This window comes from Salvia splendens, chromosome 16 (genome assembly GCF_004379255.2).
Source record: "Salvia splendens isolate huo1 chromosome 16, SspV2, whole genome shotgun sequence".
Taxonomy (NCBI): Eukaryota; Viridiplantae; Streptophyta; class Magnoliopsida; order Lamiales; family Lamiaceae; genus Salvia; species Salvia splendens.
This window is the reverse complement of record NC_056047.1, coordinates 23,162,604-23,176,936: the sequence shown is the minus strand read 5'-3', so window position 1 is coordinate 23,176,936 and position 14,333 is coordinate 23,162,604. Positions and strand designations below refer to the sequence as shown.

The following is a 14,333-nucleotide window of genomic DNA, read 5'->3' as shown; positions in this document are numbered from 1 at the left end:
AAAAAAAAAAAAAAGGAAAACGCGTTGCATCTTTCGCGGTATCATTCGCCTCACCCGCAGTGGGGCGGACGATACCGCAGACGATGCCTGGTCGAAGCCCTATCATCCACGAACGAAGCATAGGGCGCGGACGATGGATGTGTCATCGTCCGCATGGCTACAGTCGTTCGCCCGGTGCATCGGGTAAACTATCGTCCACCCCACTGTGGATGCCCTAAAATGACCTTATAGATTATACTAGAACATATTCCAACCAGTAGGTTTCTGCACAAAATAAACTTTGAACAACATTTTTTGGAGATAATATCAACTTTGACAAAGTCAACACATTATTCTATAAAATAACAATACAAGTTCTCCTTGTATGCTAATGAAAACTACCCAAGATATAACATAGTATTAGATTGCGAAAAAATCCGCATATATTGATAAGTAAAAGTTTTGACCATTATTGTATGCTCCTTGTTACCGGGTCACTAGATTTGTGCAGGAGCTACCAAACTCTGTAAATGGTATGTGCACAGTGGTGTTTCAAGCCTATTCAGTACTACCATCCGCACCCTTAGGGTTCGTTCGGTATCCATGTTGGGTTTATCATGGATTAGTGCAAACATAGGTTAATAGATTAAAAAATTGCATATGACAACTTTTTGGACGGGTGTTTAGTATGTCTTACTTTTTTTATTATCTGGTGTTTAGTTACATGGAGTCAGGATCTTTTTTTTAAAATGACTAAGTTATCCTTAGGGTTTGGTGATATTTCCATCTATATCCTCATTGGGGACAAAAGTCACAAAACCCCAACTTTCTCTCTCAGCACCAAAGTCAAAATTTCTCGGATTTACAATTGTAGAAGAAAATGCAATCCAGCCAAGAGAGGTGACCAAGTATTCCCAGAAAAATGGCTACTTGTTCCTCCACTGTCACTAATCTTCCATCCCTCATCCCCCAACTCCTTCAAGAGTCTACACAACTTACCAAATGTGTTTCTATCCATTCGCAGATTATCAAAGCAATCAACATCACAAACACCTACTAGTCGACTCAAATGTTTAACTTTGGCAGGTATTTTATCAACTAGAGAGTAAGGTCGTGTGAAACGGCCACGCTGGGGACGACCAAGCTGGCGCATTTTTAAATGTAGGTGGATGACTATTATAGTTTGAATACGAAGAAGAGAGAGTATGTCTTCAAGCTCAAGGATTATTTCAGTGGCTGTGCAAACATTTCGCGCCATCAAACTAGAACAAAAACACCAAATTGTTTTTAGCTTATACTACAAAAATATAGGCTAAATCTTGAACCGAAGAACAGTTGCGAGTTTCACATAGAAGAGACCTACATCGCAGGAACCGAAAACACAAAAAATTCAAGCAAGTAAATAAAATTTTCTCATTATTAAAAACCTTTCAATAGTTCAGATCTACAAACATTGACACATACCAAACACATTTAGTTCAAATAAACATAAACAATTCAAGCCAAATTCGTATTACAAAGAAAACAACAGTAGCCTCTAATAGCATCCACAATGGCGCCCGTCTCGGCGGACGCCCGACTGGCGTGCCGGAGTTCCGTGCGGGACGTCCGCCATTGTGCAGCGGTGACGCGGATACGGACGTCCGCTGCAAACACCGAAGTTCTGCAGCATTCTCGGGACGTCCGTCGCGACGTCCTTGCGGACGTCCGCCATTGCGTTGACTACACGGACGTCCCAATTATTTATTTTTTTTATTATTGTGGGAAGTCCGTCGGAATGTCCTTGGGGATGTCCGCCACTGTGCAGTGGGATGTCCTTATGATGTGGCAGTGCAGTGAGAAGTCCTTATGACGTGGCAAGAGGTGTTTTTTGGAATGTCCGTCGGAACATCTGCACCACGGTGGATGCTCTAATTCACAGTATAAACAAAATACCAATTCAATTTTCTACAAATGTCGTAGAGCTTTTTGTCTAATTTGAACACAACACATGTGCATTTCAAGTAAAAAGAATACTAATCCAATTTCTACGAATTTCATAGAGCTTTTTGTCTAATTAAACACAACACATGTAAATTTCAAGAAAATGTATACCAATCCAATTTACCACTAACCTCTGTAGCTACGAACTGGAATCGAAGATGAAAACGTTGTGATAGTATCAGTAGCCACGCACGACGACCAAGCAATTTCGAAACCGGAGACGTCCAGCGATTTGTTGATTTCACAGATGCAGCTGATGTTCAACGGTATAGGAACCATTTTAGGAGAGAAAGCAATAGAAAGCAATGTATTGTGTTGAATGGGATGATTAGCTCAACAATTATTGAGTTGACTGCCTTAGTCAGGATGTCGGCAAGCTGATTTTCTGAGCGAACAAAAGTTAGCTCAACAATACCTTGCTCAATGTTTTCTTTGATCAAGTGTCTGTCTACCTCCACATGCTTAGTTCGATCATGTTGGACTGGGTTTTATGAGATGCTTATAGCGGCCTTGTTATCACAATACAACTAACACTTGCTAGGAGAGAAATTAATCTCTTTCATCAACCTCCTTAGCCACAATATCTCGGTCAATCCACTTTTGATCCCACGAAATTCTGCTTCAGCACTTGAGAGGACCACCACCTTCTGCTTCTTGCTCCTCCACGTTACTAAGTTACCTCCAACAAAGGTAAAGTAGCATGCTGTGGATTTTCTATCATTTGGATTTCCTGCCCAATCAGCATCTGTATATCCATGAATCTCAAGGTGTCTATTCTTGGAAAACAACACTCCATGACCAGAAGTTCCCTTCAAATATCGACAGATCCTAAGTGCTGCCTCCATGTGATCCGTCTGCGGCTTATGCATGAACTGACTCACGACCCCCACTGCATAGGCAATATCAGGCCTAGTGTGAGAAAGATATATGAGTTTTCCGACTAATCGCTGATATCGACTACGATCGGTTAACTCAGCTTCTTCTCTGATTTGCAACCCATGATTAACTACCATAGGAGTGTCTGCTGGTTTACACTCCAGTAGGCCAGTTTCTGCTAGAATGTCCAAGATATACTTCCTTTGTCGCAAAAAAATCATTTTGTTGATCTTAGCACCCCAATCCCCAGAAAATACTTGAGATTACCTAAGTTCTTTGGCGGACTCGGAAACGCGCGGATTAAGATTGGATGAAGTTATATGGAGGATAACTGAATCGGTTGGACCAGTTAGCAAATTGTCATTGCCACTTGATCGAATCAATCCTCGAACCGAAACGCGCCAAAGATAATATTTATAACTCCCAATTTCGCACTACTTTAACAGTAAAGCTGCAAGTTCGGGGTCGATCCCACAAAGAAGTTGGTGTGTCGAGTGTGTGAGTAGTGAACAGGGGGGTTGGCTGCTGCCACGCTTTAACTTGGGAGTTTTAACTACAGTTTTTATCTAGGCAGAATTCAAACTAGCTAGCTTGATCAACGGAAATTTAAACACTGGGTCAAGTAAATTGCAGGTAATAACAGAAAAGTAAATGCGCGATTTAAAAGAGAGAATAACTTTGATTAAACTAAGATACAATTACAGCGTGAAAATAAACTAAGCTAACACTTCGAAAATAAAGAAAGCGGTAAACTGGGAAGAATCTCAGCGGGAAACTTAAGTTACGCCGACAGAAATGGTTATTCTGCAGCGCTCCCTTCGGTGGCCCTTTTAACTACGCTATCTAAGCTAAACTAGAGATCTGAACTAAACTAAGCTAGCAGAACTAAGCTAAACTAAGCTAGAGAGCTGAACTAAGCTAAACTAGGCGGAAAGTAAAGTCTCGGATACTTTCTTGTGGTGGCGCAACCTCTATTTATAAGCTCGATTCGGCCTCCAGCTGGATAACGATCTTGACAGGGAATATTCACTCATACAGAGGATGAGCGACTCATTGATTGCTACGTGCTCTTTCTTCTAGAATAACGATGCTTTTGGATAACAAATTTCTGATCGGTTCGTCCTGGCGTCTTCACAAGCTGGCACGTGTCCCCTTCTAGAACGTCGTCCTGAGTAACAGAATGGTGCGCCACATCCAACTCATTTCCTCACGTTTTCCTTCTAGAAACCAGCGGTCCCCACTTTAACTGCTTGACCTCGCCCCTTGATCAACTCCCCCGATTTTTGGCCTTTTTCGCCTTTTGTATGTGCTTTATCAGTTCGGCCTTGCTGCCTTGGACAAGTAGCATTTCTGCACATTTTAACACTTGTTTGCGCGATAAACCGATCAAGTAGTATATGTTTTACCCCCAAAACCGATGCATGAAATGAGCCTTATCATTCTTCATCTCAAATTCCTTAAATAGATTATTCTTCAAGTCTTCAATCTCTTCTAGGTCGTCACCTGTAATAATCATATCATCAACGTATATGATTAGGCACGTGATCTTATCCCCTCGCTTCTTAAAGAATATAGTATGGTCTGAATTGCTCTGCGTATAACCATAGCTAATCATTGCCCCGACAAACTTCCCAAACCACACTCTTGGGGATTGTTTCAATCCGTATAAGGCCTTCCTCAATCGACACCCTTCGCCTGTCTCAAAATCTGCTGCAAAACCTGGGGGTGCCTCCATATAAACTCCATCTTCCTTCTTCAACTCACCATGAAGGAAGGCATTTGTCACATCGAACTGGTGCAACGGCCAGTCCCGATTAGCAGCAACAGATAGCAGTACTCGAACAGTATTCATCTTGGCTACCGGAGAGAAGGTCTCTGAATAGTCCACTCCATATGTCTGAGTGTAGCCTTTCACGACAAGCCGTGCCTTGTATCTTTCTATCGAGCCATCAGGTCTTCTTTTGATGGTGAAGACCCACCGACAACCTACCGGTCGTTTTCCTCCTAGCAGAGTGCACTTATCCCATGTATGGTTTCGGATCAATGCATCTATCTCCTTCTTCATTGCTTCCCTCCAATGTTTGTGTTTCATAGCTTCCTCCCATGTCTGTGGGATTTCTTCTTCTTCATATAGTGCATTCTCGAAATCCTGAGCCATTTCTGATAAATGGCCTTTTGCCAGGTTCACAATGGAGTAGCGTGTTTTCCTGTCCATCTTTTCTTGTGTGTACCTCTTTGGTGGAACTCATCTGTTTGACCTGGGTGGAAATATGTATCACCTAGTGTCAGGGTCAACTCCTTCTACCTCGATCTCCTCGAATTCCCCCTCTACAGTCTCAACTGAATTTTCTATTTCCTCTGTACTCACAGTGTTAGCCAAACAATTAACTGTATTCACAATAGACTCTACTACATCAGAGACTTGCTCAGCGGAATTGCTTACTGCTTTCGCTGTTAGGTCTGCCTCAGGATTGCTTGGCATTGGCATTGACATTGAGATCCAACTTAGCGGGTCCATATCATTATTATTCCGAATATTACTCTCCCCCTGACTGCTAAGGTGGGTAAAGAAATACTCAGTTTCAAGAAAGTTGCAGTTCATTGTAACAAACATGCGGTTTGACTTTGGATCAAAACACCTATACCCTTTTTGATTAACCCCATATCCTACAAATACACATTTAATAGCACATGGAGACAATTTAGTTCTTTCATGTTTGGGAATATGGACAAAGACTATACAACCGAAGATGCGAGGTTCGAGGGTCAAGGGCGGAGGTTTCGTTGTGAGGGTGGATAGGACTTGTAGGGGAGTTTTGTGTTTAAGAATACTTGTGGGCAATCGGTTTAAGAGATAGGCTGAGGTGGCAATGGCTTCGGGTCAGAAGTGTTTTGGGGCTTTTGACTCTATGAGCATAGAACGAGTCATTTCGAGGAGAGATCGGTTTTTCCTTTCGGCCACACCGTTTTGTTCAGGGGTATTAGCACAGGTGGTTTGGTGTATAAGGCCTTTATCTTGGAAGAATTGTTTCATATTGGAATTAACGATTCCCCCCCATTATCTGACCGAAGAACTTGAATTGTTTTGTGAAACTGAGTTTGGATAAGGTTATAAAAATGGGTAAAATGTGTAAAAACTTCAGATTTATGTTTCATGAAATAAACCCAAGTCATACGAGTGCAGTCATCTACAAAAACTAAGTAATATCGAAGACCCCACCCCCCAATAACTGGTGCGGGCCCCCAAACATCAGTGTACCAAGGAAAATAAGGATTCAACACGAGTTTTATTCAAAGGATAAGTGTTTCGATGATTTTTGGATAAAAAACAAGTTTCGCAGTACATATCATGCTTAGGAATAATACTAGGAAATACTAATTTTAAGTAACCGATAGAAGGATGACCCAAGCGATGATGCCAAAGCCAAGCTTTCCGGTCAGCTGACCCGTGAGTTAGCATGGCAGTCCATTTTTGAGCTATCTCATCCACGTAGTAAAGCCCAGCGCGTTCAGTGCCACGTCCAATTATCTCCCCGGTTTGGATATCCTGCAACAGATAAAAATGTGGCTGCATTAGTAACGTACAATTTAACTCCTTAGTGACATGACTAATGGACAATAATTTATAGGACATCGAAGGAATATAGAGACAGTTCGATAATTGCAGGGTAGGTGATATGTTAACAGTCCCGGTCCCCTCAACCATTGTAAATTCCCCATTGGCAGTCGGAATGTGGGATTTTTGAGGTTTTTGAAGTGTGATGAGATCTGAGGCATCATATGTAACTGTATCGGTTGCCCCACAATCAAATATCCACTTATCATTATTCTCAAAAACATTGGACACCTTACACGCAACCCCAAAATTTTCGAGAGGTTGAAACCGATTTTTGCAAAAAACTGGGAATTTACTGAATTAGCTAAAAAATTTGGGGCTAATTGAGATTTATCAATTTGGTGGGGAATATTTTGCAAAATATCAGAGATATGTGGTGGTTTCTGTAAATCCTTAGGCTGGTGGGGTATATTTTGTAAAGGGATGTACCTATGGGGTATAATTTTAGAATACCGAGAGTTATGGGGGCCTATAATAAAAGACCCCCCAAAACTCATTTTACCTAGAACCCTAGCATCTGGCGGCGCCTCCACCATTAATTCCTCACTCCAGTCGGTGATTACGCTCCTCCTCCCGCCGGCAACAAAATTCGCCGACCCCGATTTGTTGACCGGCGGAACAGCTCCAGCCACCGAATCCTTGTCGCTGCCCCAGGCTGGACCAAATTCTCGGACATCTCCTCTGTTGGAATTGTCTCCGACCACCGCGGCAGCATGTCCTCCACGGTTCCAGGGAGTCCGAGGCGGTGGTGGCTTTCCATGTTTCTCTTCCCACCAGTCGGGGTAACCTATGAGCTCGAAGCATGAGTCCTTTGTATGTTTCTTTCGCTTGCAATAGGAACACACAAGCTTTGATTTATCCTCGTCGTCGCTGTGGCTGTTATTTCGCCGATTCTCGCTCCCGCTGCCACGGTTACTGCCCCGAGAGTTGCTGGAGAAACCCTGCTGCCCGCGGACTACAAGCCCTGCTCCGATTCCCTCCGAGGACGCCCCGCTAGTGTTGTTTCCGGGTTGTAATACTTGGCTCCTTGTCTCCTCTCGCATAACCATGTTGTAAGCATAGTCAACCGAGGGAAGTGGTTCAATCTTCAGGATCTCCTTCTTGATTGATTCATACTTATTATCAATTGCATATAGGAGTTGACTTACTCTTTGATCTTGTATGAATTTGGCATGGATTTCAATATCTTCAGTATATATCATTGGATTTTTCTGTTTCTGATCAATTGAGGTCCATATTTCTTGTAGGATACTCCATGTCTCTTCTAATGAACTGCTCCCCTGTCTCACGGTGCTTGCTTTGAAGTTAAGGTCGTAGACCTGGATTTTATCACCTCCGTTCCCATACGTGACAGCCAACGCATCCCAGATGTGCTTGGCTGTCGGTTGCTGTGAAACTCGGCTGACTAGCCGAGATTCGATGTTCTTAGTCAACCATGTAAACACGCAGTGATCGGCCTGTTGCCACTGCGTGAAGGCTGGATCGGTTCGCGGTGGGGGAGGAGGCACTCCGGTCACGTGAGAGAGCATTCCCCGACTGCTTATCGCCGTCTTGATAAGCACGGAGCAGATGGAGTAATTGTCACCATTCAGTTTGTGTCCTCCGATGTGGAGAGGTTGAGTATCGATCTTGTATGACACAGGTATTTCTAGTGGGTTATTTTCTGATTGGGATGGTGGTTTCATCATGGCAAAACTTTTGCTCATGATTTCGGCAATCTGCCGGGCAATCTCATCCGATTGGGATGGGACGATGATTTTCTCGTCGGTGTCTGACATGGTTGGTTTATTGGTACAGGTACAAAGAAAAGAACAAAAAGGTAAAAAAAAATGGGAAAAGGTCGAGAAAAGTATCAAAGACGATGATGATACCGTTTCTGAGTCCAAACTGGCTCTGATGCCATGTTCAACGGTATAGGAACCATTTTAGGAGAGAAAGCAATAGAAAGCAATGTATTGTGTTGAATGGGATGATTTATTTACTGTATAATGTTCCCTTTAAATAGGGTGTAGGAATACAATATACATGGTAAGTCAATAATCCTATTTTAAGAGAAATATTCACACGGTGATTGATTTGGGTGATTGGCTCCCAATTTGTGGGGATTTCATTGTGATGAATCTTCTCTTTTCTTAACAGCTGAAGCCCTCTCCCTCGATAAATCCCTCTCTCAGATGTAAAATGAATTTCAAAATGGTTTCAAAGAGGGGTATGGATCAAGCCTACCAATTAATTGGCACAACTCCTAAAGCATGTTAGGAGTATCGGTGGTTGAAATCGCGTTTATTATCATAGTGAAATTGAGTGAACAGGGGCGGGCCATTTAGTTTATTGACTGAGCTACCAAATGCTATGATAATGATGGATAATAATCCATATCCATGTTTAACACCAATAACAAGCGCACCTTTACCCGTTTTTTAGTGTGGCGGGATATAGCAAGAGTATTAACATAGCATAAAATTTTCGGGCCAAAAGTAGGATAGTGTATGGATAAGAATTTTATCATATTGTTTTGTAGAAAAAATAAGTTTTGAGGATTATTGTTCAAGCAGGATGTAAATGACATAATTACCCCACTCATTTAGATCTCTTTTGAATTTGAAGAAACTGCTGTAGCCTTGGTTAACCAAAAACAGAAGCCAAATTTCATCCAGAAATTTCAAAATCATTAGATTCACTCATAAATGAGAGGAAATTCAGTTCAAAAATCATAATTGAAGAACCCAGAATTGATTTGCAACCTCAAATTTGTGCAAATTGAAGAATTGATTCTCAATCCATAACCACACAAAAAATTACGAAAACGATGACGGCCATGGAGCGGGATCGAATCTCACTCCGAGAATCGTCACTTATGTTTAACGAATTCACCGGTCGCCGCCAATACCGCCATGTCGCAAACAACGGCGTCCATGGCGTGGTTGACAGTGGGGGAGTCGTGGAGATTACGAACAACAGATCGCGTTAGAGAGAGAGAGGGGACGACTGCCATGGCGAGAGGGGCTGGAAATCACAGAGAGGAGTGGGACGGAAAAACATAATTGAGAGAGAAAGGAGGTAAGAGAAAGGGGAAGTTGCAGCTATGGCGGAGACCTAATTGAGGAAAGAGAAAGGGGTAAGAGGGGAAACCTGTGGAAACAGTGCATAAACCTACAAATTTTATGGGATTAATTAACTAAGCCCAACAGTGAAAATTAGCACTATTCATGCGGGCCTTGCAGGCCGCCGCCTTTTTTTCGGGCTTTGGGTTTGCATTAATCCAAGCTACAAAATAGAGGATTAACTCAGATAATAAACCTTTTCCATGGTTATCTAGTCTACAAAACAAGCCCTTAGCATATTAGCACTTTCCATTATGTACAGTCTTTTAACATGTTTTTTAGCTTATACCAATATGAACTGGATAGAAATCACCTACTTCTGTTCTTAAACAAACGACATATCCCACAGTTGCTAATGGAATATCCTTACAAACTACTTAATGTCACACTTTAAAGGAGATTATCCTTTGAATGTACTAAATTGGTATTAATTAATTCTCTTTATTTTACAGATAATGATACAAAAGCAAGATTTGAATAGGCATCAGGTAAATTAGTAAAAAGGCCCCAATGATAGTCTAGAGATTATAAACAAATATGGATTCCTAATCAGATTCAGTATCATCAGCATCTTTGTTGTCTACTTGTGCATTTTGGTTCATCATGAACCTCCAGCTATCACCTTCCTCTATTTCCCACTGCCTCTTCAATTCAAAGATGGTTTTGGTTGCAGCTTCCGCGATTGCAGGATTACTATCTTCGGCCAGCCTCTGCAAGCATGTAATGCGCATTAAGCTTCGTATTTCAGAGGTAAACTGGTCTCAAGAGAGTGACTAGGAATTGTTACCTGCAGAGCTCCCATGCCGGCATTTCCTAGAGTCCACATTGATGGAGCTGTTGATAACGCATTTGCTAGCGCTCTCCTGCTCAATTGATGATACAAAAAATCGAAAAAATGATCATAAAGTATGTGGAGGCATCGGGGAAAACCTGGCTCCTAAAGTTCACAACATTGATGTTTATTCCTTGTCGACGAACTAGACATGGAGCAAAGAAGAAGAAGGTAACAGAAGCAGATACCTAGTGCTGACATCAGGAGAGCTTGAGCACTCTGCCAATAGAGATACGCTGCTTTTGCCATCCATTGCATCGAGATCAATAAGAGCTGCCACGAGCAACTCCAACTGTTGCAAACAGAGAATAAGTGTATGAGAAAAGAATTGGGAATTGAGAATCTACTGAATATGTTTGTATTCAACTGAATCCAGACCTCTTCAGGGTCGGTATAGTCAATTCCATCAGCTACAGAGAGTGCAGAAGCCATGCTCTCGTAAGCTTCCTGTGTTACAAAAAAGGCTCAGAATAAAGATTTTTAACTAGGTACAGATAACTAGGTACAGATCTTGTCTACACTAACCTGAATGGCATCAATGCGATCGGTAGATACCTCCCCTGGGAGAAACTCAAGAGTTTTCCCGTTCTTTTCGAGCGTTACATGCCTTCTGGCCTCAGTAGCATCTGTAGGATCTCGTTTCCTGTGCGGATCATATAATTTTAGTCAGGAAATATTCATATATCTTGAACGATGAGGAATACATAACTTTGTAAGAAACTTACGATCTCTGCATTTTGCTCACCATCATTCCATGAATGTTTTTGAGAAACTGCAACTCCAACAAACAGAAATCTGAATCCTCAAATAATTAATATAAAAAGAAAGGAGAAGTATTTCTTGCGAAGGGCAACTGACTTTGTGAAAACTACAAATAAACCTCTTGTTGAAATGATTATATTAAGAAAAAATTTCTCCTATCTAGCAAAACAAACAAGCTTGTCTAATAACAATACCTCTAATGCCATCAGAGAATCTTCCATAGCACGTCGTTTGGCAGCAAAGTCAGCTCGCTTTAAATCAGCCTGAACAAGAGCATAAAAAGCTATTTCAGCAAGCAGAACACTGTTGATCCTCATTCAAAATCAGACAAAAGCCTCTTAGATGAAGAATTCACTACAAAAGTATGTTTTAATAGGAAATATAAAATGCAAATCGAGATGAAGATGTTCTGACTGAAAATAATTTCTACAGGACAGTGTAAAGCACCATACAGACCTCTAATGCACCATCACTCCAGTGTTTGTCAGCAGCACTTTTCAATCTCGATTCAGCTATGTTTTTTAGAATCTGTACGCAGTAATCAGAAGAGGTTGATTAGAGATCTTCTTTACTTATGTTTAAGGAACAGTTAAGAAATAGATAATACTTACTGTAGCTACATGATGAAGCCTTTCAGCTCTTTTCTTTACATCATGATCGATTTTCTCTGTGTCTTCCCTAGCACGTGCTACCAAATAACAAAAGTAGTTTCGATTGATGAGTCATAATTGAATTCAGCATGACAAACATCTTTTAGACTCTTTTTCAAAACTCACTAAAGTAGTTGGATCTGTAAATGTTGTTTCATGGTTGTGTTCACAAAGATTAAAGAAAAGCTTACCATCAAGTTTGAGGAACTCCGAACCAAGAAAGGCAACGTCTTGTCGTGCACGAGCATCCAACTTCATTATGCCCCTAAATTGCAAATAATAGGAGGTATTACAGAGTGGATATGAAGGTTATTCATCTGGATTAAATTCTTGAAAATGCTGAAGCTATAGAATCATCAGAAACATTAAAAAGAAAATCTTATGTAGAACCATTTATTTTTTCAAGAAACTACGCCAAAAAAGCAAGAGAATGGCCTGGTGCTGAAAAATTGGACAGTCATTATACCGTGAAAGAAGTATCATATCATTTCTAGCCCTTTCATTCATGAATTTTGCATCATTTGAGACAAATTTGCATGCTTCGGCTAATCCCTGACTAGACGAGATGGTTTTGCCAGTCTCTATGGGATGGTCATCTCCACTTCGAGATCTACGCAACAAAAGCATATATTATCAAAATTAACTTTCAGAACAGCTTGGTTTTTGAGACAATCCTAATTATTAAAAATATTAAGTGCACAACTGTTGCAACTTGCAAAATCTGACGTTCAGCACCACTGACCAAAATTTTAAAAGATTACTGCATACGATGTTTGTCTAAAATCAACAATATAACCATAAAATAGCTGCTAGACCTATGCTCAACTAATCAGTCAAGCTGAAATGTAAATAATTTTATCAGAAAAAGCTCAGTCAAGATATTGAAATCACAATAGAAGGTGGCCATCAGTAATCATATAGTGTTACACAGTTGTCGATTTATCACTATCAAACAAAGCAATGTATACCTGGATATAATTGAACCATCGCGGTAGCGCCTGACACGCACTTTTGTTTCTGTATCCTGCGTTTCTGTTGATTGGCATACCAAAGAAAATCCTCGAGGTTCGATACATGCATCTGATTTTCGACCTAAAGGCCAAAATCGCTTTGAAATGCATTTTAGGTTAGACAACGATAAATGTCCTGTTCCCTGTCTGTGATGGTTTGTTCCTTGGTTTATGATATACTTAGGGTGTTGCGGTGATTTCGCAGATGAATATACAACCCCATTTACTTTAGCCATGGATCAGACGCAATGCTCCTTTTGAGGCCTTAGCTTACACGAAGAGATGGATAAATGATCTATGCAGAGCGTGGACAGCTCGTGCTAGAGCATTCCCCAGAATTCGTAGGCTGTAGAAAGAGAAGACGGACACACGCATTATATAGTATCAAAATTAAGTATCACGCCTATTGATGTTCATTGATGCAGATAAACAAACTTCTTCTCATTAGATCAAGATTTATTCATTAATTGTACTTGCTGAAACTAATACAGATCGCATCAAATTGACTACCATATTGAAATGTATACAGCATAACCTTTTGATGCTCAGTAAATCAAATTAAAACACTTTAAATACCACTTTTGCTCTAAGATGAATTATAACCAAGTAAAAGGGGCTGATTTCATTGAAGCTATCTGAGTTGTGGAAAAACATAACTAACAAATCGAGTTGATTTATAAGCTAAATCCACAGTTTCCAGCATATTCACACAAGCAATCCCAGCTCTTGAAAAGTATAGCACTGAATTCATTTTAAACACATGAAATTGAGCTCAGTTACACAATTACTCCATAAAGATGCATTATTCCCTATTGAAAAACAACATCAGAAGCAGTAAAACTGATACCTTAATTTTACCCAAACCATTTTACATTTTTACATGACAATTCTAAGCAAAATAGCAAGCCATTTCATATCCCAATCATAAGCATCTATATCTGGCTCCAAAACACAAACACACACACACACACAAACAAACAAACAATTTTCCATGGAAATTGCACGAATTAGCAATTTAGAGGTAGCTATCAACAAATAATCCTCAATTAAATAAAAAATGCTAACAGAAAATCAAAATCAAGTTCATTCATAAGAAAAAAGTGCAAAATTTAGTACAGAAAAGAGCCCTACTGAGGACGGCCTTGCAAATTGAGAGGGAGAGAGGAGATGAATGAGAAAATTGAAGGTAGAGAGTAGCGAGAGAGAGAGTGTGGGAGTGATTGAGGCAGGGAATTGAGAGTTGAGAAGATTTGAGATAAAATTCCAACCACAAGCGAAGCATGTGGCCCCGCAACGGCCAACGCTACGCAACAAAAGAATGTAACAGACGTCGCCATTCATCATCTGCAACTACACACGTACGTGTTGGACAATCCATTAAATCAAATTCTATAATGAACCAATGACCAATCCCCAAAAAAAAATTGTATTTTACGGCTACACTAATACGATTTTAATTAAAATTTTAAAAAATATTTTAAAAATCAAAGCAAGAAAGCTATTGAATAATGATTCAACCAG

The 14,333-nt window shown here is 40.6% G+C and overlaps 1 protein-coding gene across 3 annotated transcripts; it reads right to left on the bottom strand.

Moving 5' to 3' along the window:
- Positions 1 to 9,958: 9,958 nt before the first annotated feature.
- On the bottom strand, positions 9,959 to 14,100 carry LOC121770766 (senescence-associated protein SPA15, chloroplastic-like). Of its 3 annotated transcripts, none has more exons than XM_042167537.1 (13): positions 13,944 to 14,100; positions 12,771 to 13,158; positions 12,269 to 12,412; positions 11,994 to 12,067; positions 11,764 to 11,840; positions 11,609 to 11,680; positions 11,347 to 11,415; positions 11,116 to 11,162; positions 10,916 to 11,033; positions 10,769 to 10,837; positions 10,579 to 10,682; positions 10,346 to 10,421; positions 9,959 to 10,268 (listed from the first exon to the last, which is right to left on the bottom strand). In XM_042167537.1, the coding sequence occupies exons 2-13, from the start codon at positions 13,046 to 13,048 to the stop codon at positions 10,104 to 10,106; spliced, it is 1,293 nt and encodes a 430-aa protein (XP_042023471.1). In that variant the 5' UTR covers positions 13,049 to 13,158; positions 13,944 to 14,100; the 3' UTR covers positions 9,959 to 10,103. The 3 variants fall into 3 exon arrangements, with proteins under 3 accessions (XP_042023471.1, XP_042023472.1, XP_042023473.1); XM_042167538.1 differs by having other exon boundaries at positions 13,929 to 14,088; XM_042167539.1 differs by lacking the exon at positions 12,269 to 12,412.
- Between the last annotated feature and the right edge of the window lie 233 nt (positions 14,101 to 14,333).